This window comes from Oncorhynchus clarkii, chromosome 12, assembly GCF_045791955.1.
Source record: "Oncorhynchus clarkii lewisi isolate Uvic-CL-2024 chromosome 12, UVic_Ocla_1.0, whole genome shotgun sequence".
NCBI classification, from domain to species: domain Eukaryota; kingdom Metazoa; phylum Chordata; class Actinopteri; order Salmoniformes; family Salmonidae; genus Oncorhynchus; species Oncorhynchus clarkii.
The window spans coordinates 31,452,591-31,472,479 of record NC_092158.1 but is presented as its reverse complement, the minus strand read 5'-3'; the positions used below and the strand labels follow the sequence as shown (position 1 = coordinate 31,472,479).

At 42.8% G+C, this 19,889-nt stretch overlaps 4 protein-coding genes across 4 annotated transcripts; 3 read left to right on the top strand and 1 right to left on the bottom strand.

Moving 5' to 3' along the window:
- The first annotated feature begins 3,087 nt into the window (after positions 1-3,087).
- Positions 3,088-4,500, top strand: LOC139421988 (P2Y purinoceptor 3). The gene has a single exon (XM_071173129.1). It carries the CDS (start codon positions 3,088-3,090, stop codon positions 4,498-4,500), a length of 1,413 nt encoding a protein of 470 aa, XP_071029230.1.
- Positions 4,501-6,669: 2,169 nt separating this feature from the next.
- Positions 6,670-11,516, top strand: LOC139423056 (P2R1A-PPP2R2A-interacting phosphatase regulator 1-like). Its single transcript, XM_071174664.1, has 9 exons — positions 6,670-7,455; positions 7,591-7,675; positions 7,760-7,816; positions 8,020-8,066; positions 8,189-8,240; positions 8,376-8,443; positions 8,529-8,584; positions 8,688-8,772; positions 8,866-11,516. The coding sequence occupies exons 1-9, from the start codon at positions 7,355-7,357 to the stop codon at positions 8,987-8,989; spliced, it is 675 nt and encodes a 224-aa protein (XP_071030765.1). The 5' UTR covers positions 6,670-7,354; the 3' UTR covers positions 8,990-11,516.
- A 215-nt stretch (positions 11,517-11,731) lies between these two features.
- Positions 11,732-15,025, bottom strand: LOC139423057 (chromatin complexes subunit BAP18-like). Its single transcript, XM_071174665.1, has 6 exons — positions 14,575-15,025; positions 14,101-14,195; positions 13,918-14,019; positions 13,427-13,647; positions 12,673-12,774; positions 11,732-12,539 (listed from the first exon to the last, which is right to left on the bottom strand). Exons 1-6 carry the CDS (start codon positions 14,593-14,595, stop codon positions 12,475-12,477), a joined length of 606 nt encoding a protein of 201 aa, XP_071030766.1. The 5' UTR covers positions 14,596-15,025; the 3' UTR covers positions 11,732-12,474.
- On the top strand, positions 14,865-18,901 carry LOC139423058 (ribonuclease, RNase K b). The gene is made up of 3 exons (XM_071174666.1): positions 14,865-15,084; positions 17,555-17,637; positions 17,793-18,901. Exons 1-3 carry the CDS (start codon positions 15,007-15,009, stop codon positions 17,935-17,937), a joined length of 306 nt encoding a protein of 101 aa, XP_071030767.1. The 5' UTR covers positions 14,865-15,006; the 3' UTR covers positions 17,938-18,901.
- Positions 18,902-19,889: the final 988 nt, after the last annotated feature.

Sequence of the window (19,889 nt, the reverse complement as noted above, 5' to 3'; positions counted from 1 at the left end):
AGTAGCAGTAGCGTAAAGGGGGGGCTGGTGGGTGGCGGGACACAATGCAGATAGCCCGGTTAGCCAATGTATGGGAGCACTGGTTGATCAGCCCAATTGAGGTAGTATGTACATGAATGTATAGTTAAAGTGACTATGCATATATGATAAACAGAGTGTAGCAGCAGCGTAAAAAGAGGGGTTGGGGGGGGCACACAATGCAAATAGTCCAGGTAGCCATTTGATTACCTGTTCAGGAGTCTTATGGCTTGGGGGTAAAAACTGTTGAGAAGCCTTTTTGTCCTAGACTTGGCACTCCGGTAACGCTTGCCATGCGGTAGTAGAGAGAACAGTCTATGACTGGGGTGGCTGGGGTCTTTGACAATTTTTAGGGCCCTCCTCTGACACTGCCTGGTGTAGAGGTCCTGGGTGGCAGGCAGCTTAGCCCCAGTGATGTACTGGGCCGTACACACTACCCTCTGTAGTGCCTTGTGTTCAGAGGCCGAGCAATTGCCGTATCAGGCAGTGATGCAACCAGGATGCTCTTGATGTTGCAGCTGTAGAACCTTTCGAGGATCTCAGGACCCTTGCCAAATCTTTTTAGTTTCCTGAGGGGAAATAGGCTTTGTCGTGCCCTCTTCACAACTGTCTTGGTGTGTTTGGACCATTCTAGTTTGTTGTTGATGTGGACACCAAGGAACTTGAAGCTCTCAACCTGCTCAACTACAGCCCTGTCGATGAGAATGGGGGCGTGCTCTGTCCTCCTTTTCCTGTAGTCCACAATCATCTCCTTAGTCTTGGTTACGTTGAGGGATAGGTTGTTATTCTGGCACCTCCCAGCCAGATCTCTGACCTCCTCCCTATAGGCTGTCTCGTCGTTGTCGGTGATCAGGCCTACCACTGTTGTGTCATCTGCAAACTTAATGATGGTTTTGGCGTCGTGCCTGACCATGCAGTCGTGGGTGAACAGGGAGTACAGGAGGGGACTGAGCACGCACCCCTGTGGGGCTCCAGTGTTGAGGATCAGCGTGGCAGATGTGTTGCTACCTACCATCACCACCTAGGGGCGGCCCGTCAGGACGTCCAGGATCCAGTTGCAGATGGAGGTATTTAGTCCCAGGATCCTTAGCTTAGTGATGAGCTTTGAGGGTACTATGGTGTTGAACACTGAGCTGTAATCAATTAATAGCATTCTCACATAAGTATTCCTTTTGTCCAGGTGGGAAAGGGCAGTGTGGAGTGCAATGGAGATTGCATCATCTGTCTATCTGTTTGGGCGGTATGCAAATTGGAGTGGTTCTAGGGTTTCTGGGATAATGGTGTTGATGTGAGCCATTACCAGCCTTTCAAAGCACTTCATGGCTACTGACGTGAGTGATATGGGTCTGTAGTCATTTAGGCAGGTTGCCTTTGTGTTCTTGGGCACATGGACTATGGTGGTCTGCTTGAAACATGTTGGTATTACAAACTCAATCATGTTGAAAATGTCAGTGAAGACACCTGCCAGCTGGTCAGTACAAGATTTTCATTTATTTGTTTGAATCTATAGTGTGTGTACATGCGTACGAGCAAGCAAATTAGTGTGTGTGTGTACCATTGCGTACCTTCACTTGACTAGCTCAGCACTAATGATTTAGAGGACAAAAATAGAGGGAGAGGGAGGGTATTGACGAGGATAAAGTAAAACAGAGGGAGGAGGGATAATTGAGCAACAGAGTCAGGGATGACTAACCCGCACCAGAGGAGAGATAGAGAGAGCAGGAGGAGGAGAGGAATAAAATAGAGATATATGAGTGTGTTAAAGGTAAGCGGAAGTTAATGTTACATATTAGCAGTGTTTTACTGAAGAGCTCAATGGGTACGGGGACAAAAGTAGGAGAAGAAACAGGCTGGTATTTTTTTAAGTGACAAACAAAGGACAATACATCTATATCACCAGAAAACCAGGTAAGATATTATATTTATACTTTAAACCTAACAGATAATAATACTCTGCTGTAGGCATTGCTTTGTACACACATGAAATATACATAACGTGAATTATTACAACAAAGTGAAAATATCAACACCATCCCCACAAACATGCAGAGGATGATGAAAAAATATTTTCCTTACTGCTGTAATAAAACATTTAAAATTGTATAAATACCCAATTTCCACACATTCTTGATTTTACAAAATGGTTAATATGTTCAATACACGTCATTTGAAGCGATGATAATAAAATGTTGCAAAAAAATTGCAGTAGTAGCGCCTGCAGTTGCTTGTATTGGGTTTCCGTTCTGCATATCTGTCTGAATGAATGGATATTAATTATTTACAGCACCAGCGAAGGTCATAGGAGGTCCATCGGGACCAAGACAGTTTTCACTGCACCTTCCCATGAAATACACACCCCCCCTGCACCAAGAGGTAATGTGCTCCTTTAAATGTTCCAATCAACTTGTTATTAGAAAGAGATACATGTGAAGGCTTCTGGAATAACTAAACCAAGTTTCAACCAATTATCTTCCACTGGAAGGCCATGAGAGAGTTCTGTGTGATAAACACTCCCAACATGGAAGATAAACATGAGGAAGGTAAACATTGAGCACATAAACAACATTTTCCAACTGAAAATGCATTCATTTACGTGCATCCTCTTAAGAAAACAAACATACAAATACACAAACACACACACACTGTGCACAACAACACACAAGAAGAACCCACAGTCATTGGTCCCATTTCCATTCTTGATACTTAGCATAAACATTCAAAATATGTCACATTCTTGGACAGTGGATCAATCTACTCCAAAACATGGGCTTGAGTGTACTCATGGTCAAAGTGGATCAGAAATGCAGTATGGATGAATGGAGAGTTTCCGGAAGAGTGTGTTACTGATTGAAGAGCCAATAGACCGAGAATTGTCCATAATCAGCTAAAAACATTTCTAGTGAGTATTTCCAAACTAAAGCACTTGTTTTCTCCCTTATGCAGAGAACATTCCTTCCCTCAAACTATCTGCAAACCTGGAGAGAACAGTTTAGAAGACAACCACACCTGAGAGAGAGCAAATGACAGGAACACTAGACAAGCAGAAGAATTTGCCCCAAGGAAGGCTTGATGAAAAAGGAACATGAGACGCTGCAGAAGAGAGAAAAACAACCACAGTCAGCCATGAGTATAAGCCAAGCCTCCAACACCACAGAGAGCACATCTGTGACAGAGACCCTCTCTTCCTTCACCCCATCCCCCTCTTTCTCCCCCTCCCCCTGCAGTATTGACGAGTCCTACAAGTACATCTTCCTCCCTCTCTGCTACTCCCTCACCTTCTTCTTCAGCCTGACGCTTAACTCCGTTGTTCTGGTGCGCTCCTGCCGTCGCTATGGTGGCTGTCGCCACGGCAATGCCCCCCGCCGCTGGACCACGTCTCTGATCTACATGGTGAACCTGGCAACCACGGACCTGATGTACGGCCTGTCTCTGCCCTTCCTGGTGGCCAGCTACATGCTGCAAGACCGCTGGGTGTTTGGAGACTTCATGTGTCGCCTGGTGCGTTTCCTGTTCTACTTCAATCTCTACTGCTCCATCTTCTTCCTCACCTGTATCTCCGTCCACCGCTACCTGGGCATTTGCCACCCCATGAGGACCATCACCCTGGAGAGCAGGGGGGCTGTGAGGGGGACCTGCGCCATGGTGTGGGTGGTGGTGTTCGTGCTTACTTGTCCCATCTTTAGGTTTGCCCAGACGGGGTATGTGGTGAGAGGAGGAGGTGGTGGAGGGAGGGCAGGAGAGCGGGGGAATGGATCTGAGGAGGAGGGGGGTGGAGATGTAGTCGGTGGTGGGCCGAATGTGTTTGTGAACTGTTGGGATGATGCTATTGATAATGAGTTTGCAGAATACGTCCCGTACGGCCTCGTCCTGCACCTACTGGGGTTCTTCGTCCCATTCACCATCATCGCATGGTGCTACTCCCAGGTAGTCAGGACCATCTTTAGGACCCTGCATTCCCCATCCAGCTCCCAGGTTGGGGGAGATGAGGAGGGAGGTGGTGGGGGGTCAGAAGGGCGCAGGGAGAGAACGTCCATCTCCATCTCCAGCTCACAGCACTCCCATTACATCCGCAGGCGCCGCAAATCCATCAAAACCATCATCACCATCACTCTTCTGTTCGCACTCTGCTTCCTCCCCTTCCACGTTACCCGGACACTATTCCTGCTCCTCAGGAGGGGTCAGATGGGAGGATGCAATGCCATGAAGACAATCTCTATCTGCTACAAGGTCACTAGGCCACTGGCCTCCTGTAATGCCTGGCTGAACGCTCTCCTGTACTTTCTCACTGGAGACAAGAGTGTCCCCTGCTGTGACACGGCCAGTCGGCATGACCACCACCGCAACCCCTCTCTCTGGCCACTGAGGATCCTGAGGAAAGACAGAGTGGGAGAGAAGGAGAAGAGAGAAAAGAAGACGGAAAAGAAGAAGGAGGGGGAGATTCGTCGAGACAATGAGTCAAAGTCTTCTGGGATTGTCTTTTAGGAGATTTTACATTCAGAACAAATACGGAATTGTTTAAGTGTACATTTGTGTGTGTGTGTGTGTGTGTGTGTGTGTGTGTGTCTTCTTTTTTTTTTACCTTTCTATTTGGGACACCTAGTAGTTTTGCACTTTATTTCATTTGGACTTGTTACATTTGTTACTTTCTCAGTCGGCGTGTTGACATTAAATGCAGGTCAAGTTATCATCCTGAACAGTGTGATCTATTTCTTGTTCGTGTTTAACTTAATTTGTGTGATCACCAGCCAACAAAGACTGGTTATTACAAGGAGTGTCCTGTGATAATTAGCCAATCTTTAAGAGAGGTAGGTTAATGAGCCTCCCTTTTATCTGGTCCTCTAACACTGCACATTGCTTAATCTGACACCCTCACACATCTTTAAACTCTGTATTAATTTACAAAACATGTCTGTCCCTCTCAATCACTCACACATTTTTGGGAAGGCGCACACACACACAACCTCCATTCATACATTTCCCAGTCATAACCGTCCCTCCACCCCTTTCTCCAGGCCAGAGGACAGCTGGTGTATAAAATGTGATGTTGCAACAACACAGGCTGGGACAGTAAGCAGCTCTGCCCCTGCTTATCAGCAGCCAGTGACCCACGAAGCCTGGACCACAAATATTATTGCTGACTACTGTTCCCTCCCCTGCCTCTGTTAATGGAAAAGCGTGTGTGAAAAAGCTGTAGGCATAGGACCAGTAGCAGCAGCCAGCACAAATAGCACAGTCAGAACACTCTAAACATGTTGAGGACAATCCTAGAGGAAACCATGGAGGAAGTCTCAATAGTCCAATTCAACACAGTAATTGTTATAGAAGGACAACTGCGCAGTCACTGATTTAAGCTGTTATAAAATCAACTTTGATGTACTATTGTAATCCAGTACAAGGTTCGAATTACAACTGGGCTAGGGGACTGGGCACCCCATAACAAACCATTGTATTTCAACCTAGTGGAGAGGGTAGTAAGTTTTAAGTTCCTCGGCGTACACATCACAGACAAACTGAATTGGTCCACCCACACAGACAGCATCGTGAAGAAGGCGCAGCAGCGCCTCTTCAACCTCAGGAGGCTGAAGAAATTTGGCTTGTCACCAAAAGCACTCACAAACTTCTACAGATGCACAATCGAGAGCATCCTGTCGGGCTGTATCACCGCCTGGTACGGCAACTGCTCCGCCCACAACCGTAAGGCTCTCCAGAGGGTAGTGAGGTCTGCACAACGCATCACCGGGGGAAAACTACCTGCCCTCCAGGACACCTACACCACCCGATGTCACAGGAAGGCCATAAAGATCATCAAGGACAACAACCACCCGAGCCACTGCCTGTTCACCCCGCTATCATCCAGAAGGCGAGGTCAGTACAGGTGCATCAAAGCTGGGACCGAGAGACTGAAAAACAGCTTATATCTCAAGGCCATCAGACTGTTAAACAGCCACCACTAACATTGAGTGGCTGCTGCCAACACACTGACTCAACTCCAGCCACTTTAATAATGGGAATTGATGTAAAATATATCACTAGCCACTTTAAACAATGCTACTTAATATAATGTTTACATACCCTACATTATTTATATCATATGTATACGTACGTATATACTGTACTCTATATCATCTACTGCATCTTTATGTAATACATGTATCACTAGCCACTTTAAACTATGCCACTTTGTTTACATTCTCATCTCATATGTATATACTGTACTCGATACCATCTACTGCAACTTGCCTATGCCGCTCTGTACCATCACTCATTCATATATCTTTATGTACATATTCTTTATCCCTTTACACTTGTGTGTATAAGGTAGTAGTTTTGGAATTGTTAGCTAGATTACTCGTTGGTTATTACTGCATTGTCGGAACTAGAAGCACAAGCATTTCGCTACACTCGCATTAACATCTGCTAACCATGTGTATGTGACAAATAAAATTTGATTTGATTTGAATAGGCATACCACCCCTAGGGGCAAAAACCAGCCTCATATTCACCCTAAAAACCTGGACTTATTCCCAACCCCTATCTTGTATGTTTGCTATTAAAATCTGTTTGGAAAAAGTGATGCAGTCAGGCAAGGTGCTCATTCGTCTCTCCAGCCTTGTTGGAGTGAATCTCCTTCATGCAATATTATATCTAACCAGGGAGAGGCGCTGTTATGACAGATTACGAAGTGCCTCTATTTGGTGGAGGACTATGTTGTGAAATCTTTCAATTAGTTCTATTTTGATAAATAGTAACATTTTTGGGATATTTTGTCGATTTCGTTGACGACGCAATGGACAACTTAACCGGAGGATGGAACTTTTCAACGACGCAAATGTTTTGTTGAGGACTGTTGTGTTTTATTCTCTGACTAGTTAGCTACTAGCTAGCTAGCCAAGTTGGAGTGTTAATGGTTAGCTACTGTAGCTAGCTAGCTAACCCTAAAAAGTCACGTCTTAGCTGGCCGCCTAACCTAATTTCCCTTAAAAGTTATTGTAAGGGATATATCTCTCTAGTTGACAGTATTGGTCAAGTATGTGTTTGTTTAGCCTTTGTGCGACAACAGGAATTGCATTTGAGTACTTTATAAGGTTAGCTAGTTACGAATAGTCGCTTGCTGTAACTTTGAGCCAAGTCTGACTTCATCTTACAAAAATGAGATAGAGGGAAGACACCAAGGACATTTCCCGCTGATTTAGCTGCTCTGAATTGGACCGAAAGGTTTGTGTGTGAGGCCTGCAGGTCGGGCTTTCACCCGGATAGAGTAGGACCGTACGCCGCCTCTGAGCGCTCCTAGGCCAGCAGCTCGCGCTGCTAGGCTGGAGGCCGGTGATTTCAAGAAATGGAACGAATGGAAGTGGACCAGTGCGCAGGCGCAGCTGCCGGGAGCGGAGGCGGGGCTCTTCGTAGATCGAACAGCGCCCCCATGATCACGAGTGTCAGGTTAGTGGAATTGATATTCTACTTGATTGAAATAGAATTGTCTGTCATTTATGAAATTTGATTTTTGCAGTCATGTTTGTAATATGTTTGCCTTGGAATGATTGAGTTTTTTGTTTGTTTCCCTCCACGTAACAGCGATGGTATGACAGTGTTCAGTCCAACTATTTCACCCCGGTATCGACGGAGCAGTGTCTCTGTCAACCCCAGCTGTCCTTCTCTGGTGAGTGTGTGTGTGATCATTCAGTATTCTGTCAGTTACTCCATCAACAGACCAACAATAATACATTCAGTCTTGATTCCATAGGCCGTCCCCTTGTCCCCTTTCTCATTGGGTGGTGAGAGACCAGACCACAAAAGGCAGGTGAGGACAAGGTTAGGGATATTGTGGGCCTCTTCCCTCTATTTGTGCAAATGCCTGCCTTTGAGTAATGATGCTGGTTTGAGTGTTTGCTTATACATTAGCCAGTGTGTTAGTACAGTTTAGTGTGAGGTTATCTTATGTAAATGCTCATATTGGTGTTTGTGTGTATGAGCACTGACTGAAAGTGTGTATTTTCATTCAAGGAAGAGAATATGGAGATGACACTCAGGGGGAGTCTTCAGAAACTGAGGTAAGGTAGACACACACACACACACACACACACACACACACACACACCACACACACACACACACACACACACACACACACACACACTCTCTCTCTAACTGTGTTTTCTCTCTCTTGTTGTAGTGATTCCAACCTGGTCCCTCCTGTCAGTCACTGGCATGACCATTCATCAGTGGTGAGTACTCCCTCTGCATGTGACTGTAGTGCTTTGTCATACCAAAGCATGGAGAGAGGATTGATGGATAGATGATGAATAAATGGATGGATAAAGAGTTCTCATATTTACTTATATTCGTCTTGTCTTTCACAGGGATTCCATTTACCGGACAGTGGTACCACACCCAATTCGTCCCCTAGTCCAACTCGAAGGTTTAGGGGGTGAGTTGAGTTTCACATTGCTTGACAAACTAACTTGTGTATATTTATAGCTATCCTATTTAACACAGTGTTCCTTCACTGCCAGGCCAACAGTCAGCTCTACTGTGAGATGGCCTGCCCTGACTCCACTGAAAAGGAAAGGTAAGAACAGTGCTTCAAGAATGGTGCTTACTTTACTCAGCCTTGGTGCGTGTGTGTGTGTGTGTGTGTGTCTTCTCTTTCATCCTGTCGTTCTGTCATGTAGGAGGAGTGGAGTCTGATGGTCCGCCGAAGAAGCTGTTTGTTGCCGGGGTAACAGATCCTGCTCACCGAACTAGTTACACAGTCAGGTGAGAACTAGAGACATTCAAACTCTTGCACACTTTTGAATATGGTGCTAGCTGCATCTCTTTTAACTTCCTGTTTTTTTCCCTCTCCCCCAGTGTGACTCAGGCATCTGCTGGTTCTCCTACAGGTGGTGTGTCTGTGTGTGGTGCTAGTCCCCAGGGTAGTACCCTGTACCTGTCTCCTCCCCCCTCATTCACCTCTCACCAGCCCAATATCTAGAAACCACAACACCAGCAGCCTATCACAGACCAGGACTACAGTCAGTCCTAGATTCTACTCACAGCCTATCAGAGCGCTCCTCTCCCTCAAACCATCAGAGCCTTGGGGAAACTCATCATATTCCTTGGCTCCTGAAGTAATCATGTCTTGAGTTGTAATCAAGATAATATATAGATGTTACACAAAGACTGGCACCTGTGCTTTGTTAATCAGAAGGTTGCATGAAATGCCCTGCCAAAGGAAGTCAGGAGTGAAGAGACTATACTTTTCCTTGTTGGGCTTTTGTTTATATCAAAGTTAGAGGTGTTAAAAGGCCTTTTGTGTTGTGTTCATGGGTAATGGTGAGGGCATGTTGTAATCCCACTGAACGTGACCCAATAATCCAGTATTCTTTGATAGTCCAGAAGTAAGCGCTCAACAATGAGACATGAAGATGAGGTGTCACAGCAGACTGTCAAGCCAGCGGTGGCTCAGTTTGTCTATGTGAATAGTGTATTAATATGTGAATGCTGATATAAGTAGGGCTGCCTTTAAGGCAGGACTGGGAGTGGGTTCTCTGGCTGAGGGGGATTGTTCTGTAGATATAGAATCCCTAGGCAAAGCTCTGCCCAGAGGACCCACCAAGTCCTGGTCCTTTATGGCCTAAACCTAATGAGAGATTGGCGTGGATACTCACCTCTTGACAGGTGTGTGTAAACTTTAGTTTGATAGAAGGGACCCCGACTGGTGATCTCAGTCCTCTGGGTAGTGCGTGATATTACCCTTTCTCTACATGCATACTACTTTAAAAAGGGTAGCCCTTGGAGTGTTATCACATTTTCCCATTGATTACATGAATGTTATTATTTGACTTCTGTCATTTGGTATGGTTGTACATGCTCAGGACCCTCATAGATATTGTGAAATATCATAAGTGACATCATGGGTATATCATGTTGTTTGGGTTGATGTAATCTATGGGAAAGTTCTGTTTTTTAATCCCATGCATGAGTCTGTGACCTCCAGACCTTTTGACTTGTGAAATAGAGTACAAGCTGCTTAGAGAAGTGTCTTATACAACAACAAAAAATATATTGTTATTGATAGTAACTATGTTTAATACTCTTCAAATGCCCTTTCCAGAGCTAAGTTTCACAGCAACAGACAGATTTTTTTTATCTATATTTTGTCTCCCTTTTTGTGGACGGAACATTCTACTTCCAATTAAGATTTTGCACAGTATTAGTTTCACATTATTAATCAATATTGCTGTTACACAAATGGGATCCTGATTAAGACATGCTGTTGCGTTGTATTTGTTGCTTAATTTGTTAATTTCTCATCAGGTCTCTGTCCTGTCTCAAAGAAGTGCTTAGGTCAGCAAGGGTTGAGGGTCATCTTCTGATCTTAACCCCAGATTTAGAAACTTAGTTTGTTTTTCCTCAGTGACAATCAGTGAATTTGGAGGGAAATAAAAACTCCAGTTGTTTTAAGTTCTATTCACGTTAACTTGTTCTCAATAATGTAGTTTGGTTCCTTTGGCCCAAAATATTCTATGACGCTAGCATACATTGTTTAAATTGACAACCAGCGTCAGTTTAATTTCTCTCAAAAGCTGTATGATTGAGACACTTAATGTAGATCATCAATCAACTCACATTGCCAACCCCAAATTATTATCTTTCATACACCATGTACAGAAATATAAGGTGGCTTTCGACATGTATTTTATACTATTTCCTGAGTATGGGAAGATCCTGTAAATGCATACTTAGGTTAAATTACATGAACATCAATAGAAGATCTCTTATCTCATAACTAACTCAATTGTATCTGCAGTTAGCCAGAGGTTAACTTGCAATCAAATGGCAATAATAATCAGTGGTAGTTTGACCAATCCCATCCTGTTGCAGAAGAAGAACTATATAGGGAGGGAAATATATTGAGTTGGAGATGATGTGAAGCCAAATATAAAATATTTTAATCTCCTGTTGATGTTCATTGCAGACCCACAGGATTGGCATGCTTTATCAGCAACACCCCCCCCCCCCCCCAACTCATCTGGCCATCTCAATTGCAAACCTCAAACCAGGAGACCATCTGACTGGTGCTGTGGTCAGTTAAAACACTACATTTGTATAATAATTTACAGATGTTCTTTGATTCTTTTAGTATTCCTTTTCATTGTGTAATTTTACAAAAATCAGCCACAATCTTAAATTTTGTTCTCCAAAAATGACATGTCAGTGTTAGAGGGCTCCTTTTTCCTTCTGATTTTCAAACTGACATTAGAATGAGAGAGAGAGGTGAGAAAGGAAAGAAGAGGTGAGAAAGGAAAGAAGAGGTGAAAAGGAACTAAAGCACATCTGCCAGACCATTCAAGTATTTTCAAACTGTAAATAGCTTTGAGAAAAGTCTACATAAAAAGAAGATTGTATTTTTTAATGGAACTTTTAATAGAGAGTGAGAGAAACTATATTAATTCCCTCCGAGTAACCTTTCTCATGCCTGTAAAGTTGACACAAAATGTGTCTAGTTTTAGGGGGGGGGGATAATGTACAACTTTTAAATATATAAATAAAATCATGATAATAAAAGTCACTGTATTATATCAGAAAACCTGTGGACTTTCCTTTGTCTCCGTAGATAATTGTATATGGTTACCTGTCCATTTCTGCAAGCTTTCTTTATAACCACCTTAGATGGCAGTCGAACTGCTACACTCTGTGTCACAATTCTACAAGCACAGTGAAACAGACAAAATAATATATTAACATTTTACTAAACAGCATAAAAAGGAATCATGTCATGCACAACCATTGTTTGAACAACATTAAATAATACTTGGCTAGCCTATATCTTGTCTTTATAAATATATCAACCCGTGGTACACAACATGTACACTACGGAAACCAAATAATAACCCAGCGGAAGTAAACAGAACTAAATAAGAGTTTGTATTGGACTGATTCTGGTAAGTCCCTCCCGGTTTCATTTTGTTTGCTTTCAAGATTTTTTTTTTCAACAGAATTTGCCCGATGGCTGCATTCAGTACAAGAAAATAATTAAAGCAACAGAAACGGTAGTGTTCTGAACAACCAGTTGAAAAAAACAGGGAGGGAACTGGGTTGTGGAACACCCTGCTGCCCTTTAAATATTCACTCATTGCTTCAAGCCACACCTACCAAACAGAGAAAACGTACTTCAAAGTCTGTTCAAGAACGTGTTGGGGAAACATGTCGTTCAGTACAAACCATTCTGCAACGTAACAAATGTATAATCAAACTGAACGCACCCCTGCACTGCAACATTTTTTTAACTCAGAGTGAAATGGAAGGTTTTCTCTGTAGAAATGCCACAGACTGAATAGAGAAGCACTTGATTGATATAAAAATGCATCTGCTAAAATCTGTCCAAAATAGCTTTAACAAGGATACCAACTAATCTGCTTTCTGGTGATAGAGGGACCCAGGTTTTCCAACCCACGGGTACAGTGGGGTTAGAGGTCAGCGAGACAGGAGGGGTAAGTCACTGGAGTTCATGATGAGGCTGGAGTCCAGGTTGAGGCTCTCTGAGAAAACAAGATTTAAAAACAGAACAAATGAAGACAACTATATTTTGAGCTAAATACCTGTGACCTCAGCATAATGACACAATGTGAACCATATTGATTGAGAGCTAGTGATGGAGCTGATATTATTCACCTTGATCGAAATTGAGCTTGGTGTTGGATCCATCTCCCAGTCCCTCAATGTCCACCAGGTCGCTGTTCACATCCAAGTCATTCAGAGCACTGAGCGTCACATCTACACACGGACAGACAGGGAAAACATGTAATATGTTAATAAACTTGCACATTCAAAGTAGCCAATGCTTGGAGTAAATGCATCAGAAATATCGATTTGATAAAAGGTTCAAGTAATTTCTACAAAAAATGTCTTGGTAGGGACTCCCGGGTGGCGCACAGGCTCTGTCGTAACCGGCCGCGACCGGGAGGTCCGTGGGGCGACGCACAATTGGTCTAGCGTCGTCCGGGTTAGGGAGGGTTTTGCCGGTAGGGAAATCCTTGTCTCATTGCGCACCAGCGACACCTGTGGCGGGCCGGGCGCAGTGCGCGCTAACCAAGGTTGCTAGGTGCACGGTGTTTCCTCCGACACATTGGTGCGGCTGGCGCTGTGTTAAGAAGTAGTGCGGCTTGGTTGGGTTGTGCATCGGAGGACGCATGACTTTCAACCTTCATCTCTCCCGAGCCCGTACGGGAGTTGTAGGGATGAGACAAGATAGTCGCTACTAAACAATTGGATACCACGAAATTGGAGAGAAAAAGGGGTAAAATTCCCCCCAAAAATGTCTTGGTCTTTTGACTATGGATGAAAATCTAGTCTACTAAATTCCATACGCCATACTCATCACACAATCCCTGCCCCTTGAGGTAAAGGCCTATATCATTCCACTCACCTGCGGTTTTCTGTTTCTTGATGGCAGGGGGCATAGGGGAGGCGCTCTGAAGCCCTGTTGTCAGGACAACCTGTGAGGTGGGCACAGCAATTACTGTGGGGGCCAAGGGTGCTGGTGCGGCTGCCATGGTCTTCTTGGTGGTCTTTTTGGGAGAGTCTGAGGAGAGGGGCATCCTGCTGTCCTCATACAGTTTCCTCTTCACTGTTGTCTTTATCTGGGCTCTGCATTAAAACAGGCAACAGATTGGTAATGTGATTTTCATACAGGATGTATACAATTGTAAACTAGATAATTTGCCAACAGATTTATTAACCCCACCTGACATCTTCTTTAGAAAGAAGGCAGTAAAGATGAAAGATCAATGGATGAAAGTGTGGGAAAAGACAGGTAAGAGTGGGTGCAGTATGATAAAAGATAGAGGGAGAAAGAGAGCAAAAGTGTGGCAGGATAGGAAAAAAATGTGGATGGCAAGAAAAAGGAAGGGTCCTCACACAGTGCGCTCCTTAATCACAGAGCTGATGCTGTTCAGATCATCACCAAAACGCTGCACAGCTGAATGCAATATCTCGATCTCCGTCTCTGTCCATTTGGCTCTGGGGAGAGAAGTACAGAGAATACACCTTAATCCCCATATTGTCATGTGTGTGTGTGTGTGTGTGAGTGTACACACTCACCCTGCAGGGCTGGAGTCAGCTACTGGATGCAGCTGCATGGTAAGCTCACCCAGCTTGGTGAAGGCAGCTCCTGCAGCTGAGAAGATCTCTCCCACCTGTCACAGAAAGAGGCATGGACAATTTTTACTTTATATCAATAGTACTGCATTAGCTTAGGGTCGTATGACTAATGCACACCATCATGGTGCCCATGGTTAACTAGTAAATCTGTCGATGTGCCCATGAGCAAGGCACTGAACCCTAATTGTTCCAGGGTCGCCGTTGTGACTAAACCTAGCCACCCACTCTCCGAGGGTAACTTGGGTAGAGTTGAGATATGCGAGAAAAAATATATATTTCAATTCCACACATGCGTAAAATACATTTATACATGTGTGAAATAGGACAAATATAAGCACTCACCAAATTATAATTATTATCAGTAGTAGTACATTTGAGCAGCACTGTTTAAGATCTCTTTTAGACAGTTCTTACCTTAGTAGAGGCTGAAGTCATTTTGTGCTGCTGCTGACTCCACCTGGATAGCCAGCTAACTTAGCTAGATTCCTATCCCACTCAACAACAATATCTTAGAAAGCTAACGTTAGGAGGTATCTATCTACCATAGAAGATTTAGCGTTTCAACAATTAACACGGCAGACAGAGTCACATAGACTAATGACTTAGCAAAGTGTAACTTTTTCGTTCGCAAACTACATTTAGCTATTTCAAAAAATATTTGCTAGTTATAGTTGCTGATTGTCGTCGCGCGAGAGTCGAGAAGGCGTAACTGAGGGCTACTACGGAATGAATCGAGTGTCAGCTGATGGAGGTTAGGTTGACGCTCGTCCATTGAGAAAAGAAAACGACTGTTTTAGATTAGTGTATCGAAATTATATATTTTGGTAGAAAATATCAACTAGAAGAATGCCATCTCTTTTATTCTGCGGTCCGAAAATGGCCGCCTGTGGAATAGTGATCAGCATATGGGGAGTCATCATGTTGGTAAGGATTAGCTAGCTAGCTAATGTTAGCGTTACAGACTAGTACTTTTAAAAATATATATTTTTTTTTACAGACAGTAGTACTGTAGTCAGTATGTCCCACCCGCACGCTTGCAAGTAAAGTATCTGCTAACGCTAGCTAGGTGTCAAGATGTTCCACGTTTCAATATCAGTCAACAATCAGCATATTTGATAAGACACCTTGATTGTGGGCTTAAGTAACGATAACTTGCATTTTCCAGAATCTGGTCATTATAGCTAACCAAATAAAATAACAGTCTGGTGTTGCTAGAACCTCTCTTCTTGACTAACTGTACGGGTATGCTAGATATAGCAGTGGAATGAATTGGCTGATGTTTCATGACAGATTGTGTGACTGAGTTTGTCAATCGACCCTGTATGCACAGGATGTCTCTACTGACTCGGCCCTAATTGACCCTGTAAACACTCTTGACCAGACTGAATGTGGATAATGCAATACATATGTATAGTGATGCACCGATATTACATTTTTGTCCAATACCGATATCCTTTATTTTCCTACCCAACCAAAAAACTATACCGATATTTAACATGTTAGCGGGCTTTTAAGCATTTTAGTACAGTTAAATAGTTAACACATGGACGCAGCGGTCTAAGGCAGTGCATCTCAGTGCAAGAGGCGTCACTACAGTCCCTGTTTCGAATCCAAGCTGTATCACATACGGCCGTGATTTGGAGTCCCATAGGGCGGCGCACAATTTGCCCAGCGGTTTGGCCGGGTAGGCCATTGTAAATAAGAATTTGTTCTTAACTGACTTGCCTAGTTAAATAAATGTTATACACACCACACTGACCCAAAACATTATTTTGTTCGCATTTACGTATGCCCCATTACCAGTAATTCATAATCAAAACGTATTTCTTTCACTTACTTGCTGTGCTGTTTCTTTGTTCATTTGTTCAGTCGTTTCATTCTCAATCAGGATTTCTATGGAACGCCGTTTGGCTATTTGCGTATCAAAAAAGATACTATTTAACACTATTTGACGCATCAAATAACTATTATACTATTTGACCAATCAGGACCTGAATTTGACTGCACATCACATAATAATTCAACGCGTTCATAAATGTTTTATGTAGTTATTACACATTGATTACACTATCACTCGTATTTCATATGTCACAACGATTCATCGATACCTATGCTATGATACTGGAAAAGTTGTCTCACGCACCTACAGTGCTGGTCATAAAAAAAAGCTAGCTAGCTCATGGATGCAAACCATGTTCTTCCCAAAAAAACATAGCAAAACGTCATCATCTGTTTCAGTAGCAATAGTTAGCTAGCTAACTATATAGCTAGGTGTCATCACCTAAAATAACCCTAATTTCTAAGACAGTTCTTATTTGATTAATGGTGTTCGGACCCATCTGTAAAGCTAGCCACAATAAGGATTAGCCACAATAGTGGACTTTGCGGTTAGCCTTCAAAATAAACGTATGGCATAATTATACTATTTGTATTCATTTCCATCAGTCAATGACATATTTTTAATTTGAAGGCACACTGCAAATTCCACAATTGTGCCTAATCCTTATTGTGACTGGCTTCACAACACATAACCCTGTCCGGTCAAGCCTCACTAGCCAGATGAAGCTTTGGGAAACAGGGTTAAGTAGCTGGCTAGCTTTTTATTTTCATGAACTGAAGTTCAATTTCAATAGGTGAACAACAAGTGGCAACCTAGCTAATATTTAGAATAAATGAAAATGACTGCAGTTTCTACTGGTCATTGTTTTCAGGCTTGTTGTATTGGTGCTAGCTAGGTACCAAGCTAAAGCTAGCCACCCCAGAAGTTGCGGTCGAACAAATGATGCTTTATTATCAACCCGGTATTGTAAACACATTGTTCATGGCTGGTGTTGCTTGTTTGCTGATTTTTTTGTACAGCTTTGACAATGCCACTGTATCTTTTTTGACACGCAAAGACCCAAACGACGTTCCATAGTATGTATGTCATGAAGCTAATAGCAGTGACACTATTACTGGTAGTGTTAACCAGTGCTCGACCAGTCGGCGAAAGCCAACATGACCCATGACAGAGAAAGGTTGATTGTCAAGCGCAATTAATTCCATTCTTTTGGCTTTAATTGGTTTTGCCTTTGAGTTGTCTCACTGAAATGTTGGTACTCTTTCAAATGACTGCTTGACTTGTTGACTGCTCGATCCACACAGCATACATTGTGGGCTAGTTTAGGAATGCTGTGTTGCACGTACAGAGCTAAATTTTACGTGGTGTCATTACGTCATGTACCTTCGTTATATAGGTATGCACGTCAGCTTTGACATCGGTTTTGCACATTGGGCGTTAAACTAGACATCGGCCGATACCAATATTCGCATTTTTAGCTAATATCGTCCGATTCCGATATGTTCACCGATATATCGTGCATCCCTACATATGTATCATCTTTTTGTATTGCAGGTGATGTTGGGGATCTTCTTCAGTGCAAAGTCTGCTGTGCTGATTGAGGATGTGCCCTTCACTGAGGAGGACATCCGCAATGAGTAAGTGGTGTGAAGAAAAGGGACCATTAGGTGCTTAGTTTGACTACTAGTGTAGATGCCCTTTGAATTCACTCTTTGTAAACCATCCCATGTTGCCTCGCTTGGGTTGTTTTCCCCAAACTCATCTGTTTGGCTCATCTCTCTCTGCCCCACAGTAAGAACCCACCGGGAACCATCTATGGACTCTATAACCAGGTTGGCATCAACTGCTTCATTGCAGCAGCCATCTATGTTGCAGTGGGGGCGGTGTCACTCTGCCAGGTCAGACTCAACAAGAGGCAGGAGTACATGGTGACATAAATTCCCCTGAAGCATCAGAAGATCATAAACACACTAATTTAAGTTCTCAAGGGAAGCAACCTTATAAAAAGCTATTTGTATAGTAAAACATTGAACATAAGTCCTTTCTGTTATGTTATTGATTGAAATGTTATCATTCTTTGTATTTGCATACAACTATTTATTGAATTGACCTAAACTGTAACCCATCAATGCTAACTGACAATATTGATAATGATCAATAAAAATGTAAGTCTTGTTCCCCTCATGGACCAAACATTACATTTATGCTAGATAACTCACCACAAATTCCTAGATGCAACTCAACAGACCACTACAGTTACAGAAATATGTAATTATCGGTCTGAATTGACAGCAAATTGATAGATGGTCAGTGTCTGTCAGGCAAATCAAGAGATATGTAAAAAATGGCTAAATACATTTTGTGTTTGTGTTTATTTATGTGCTGTTGTGAATTGTATGCTGTAAAAATATAGGGTCTGGGATCAGTCCATATCGCGGAAGATTCATGTTAAAATGTAACAGCAATTTCCGATTGAGCCGACATGCAGCGTCAGAGATACTTTTGAGGAGATGGGAAACTCCATTTGAATCGTATTAACGGCCATTGTGGGCTGTGCAGTGCATTCTATGCAATTTTGGCACAATAGGCCCTATTCTCTAAGATGTGAATGGGAGTCAATTGGGTGCTAGCTCATCCCAAAATTTGCATAAATGTTGTGAACAAGAAGTACAATATTACACATCTTTCAGAGATGTGAGATAATTAACTTGTTCTAGGCTCCCGAGTGGCGTAGCGGTCTAAGGCACTGTATCTCAGTGCAAGAGGTGTCACTACAGTCCCTGGTTCGGATCCAGGCTGTATAACAGCTGGCGATGATTGGGAGTACCATAGCTGGGCACAATTGGCCCAGCGTTGTCCGTCATTGTAAATGAGAATTTGTTCTTAACTAGTTAAATAAAAATACATTCTCTGTAATATCTTATAGCTTTGGAATCGTGCCATTACATACTTTCTAGGAAAAAAGTCAAGTTTCTCAACTCATGCCGCATTCAAAACAACTGGGAACTCAGAAATCTCAGACTTCAAGACAACTGGGAACTAGGGGAAAAAATAAGCTCCGACAGTGAAAAATGCTTTTGATTGGTCATCCAACTGGAATTCCAAGTCGGAAACACAGGCATCTTTCTTGATCACCGAATTTCCGACCTGAAAATCACTGATGTCTTGATTTGACCGAGTTCCCAGTTGTCTTGAAAGCACCTACATACCCTGACTTTGAGAAGGGATTGCGTGACCATTAGTTTAGCAACCGCTGGCTGTATCGTTTCTCAATTCATTGCCCAATGGGATTCCTATCTCCTCCTTTCTCTAATATCTCAGGCAGCTGTGAATAGTCTCCGCGAACAGTCCTTGCTTGCTGGGATCCTTGGGACGTCACCCCATTGAAGTTAACATTTTAAATTGTTAGGGTTTAGGGTAGGGACGTCCCAAACATTTCAATCGAGCTATAACGTGGAACTGCCGCAATACGGATTGACTCCAGCCCTAACTAATAGTTCTTGTATTAGTTAAATCTGCTATAGTAATTCCTCAGAAAAGGATGGTGTATAAAATGTTCAAATTAAATATGCATTTATTTAATGTGTTTATTGTATTTTCCCTGGCCTCGCTATTCTCCGGAGTGTAATGGTGTGAAAGGTATAAATGGTACTTTATGTGAAGGATTTCAGTCTCTTGTAGATGTTCCCTGCAATAAACTGGAAGTATAAATTAAATTAAATCGCTTCATTGAATATGATGATAAAAAATGTAAAAAATAAAATTCCAAAGCAACATGAAACAAAACAAGACATATTGCCAAGGCAGTTTAATTTAAAAATTAAACATCAAAAGGCACTAGCACATCTGAGCTATATTTTTTGCTGGTGCGTGGTAACAGTTGAATAAA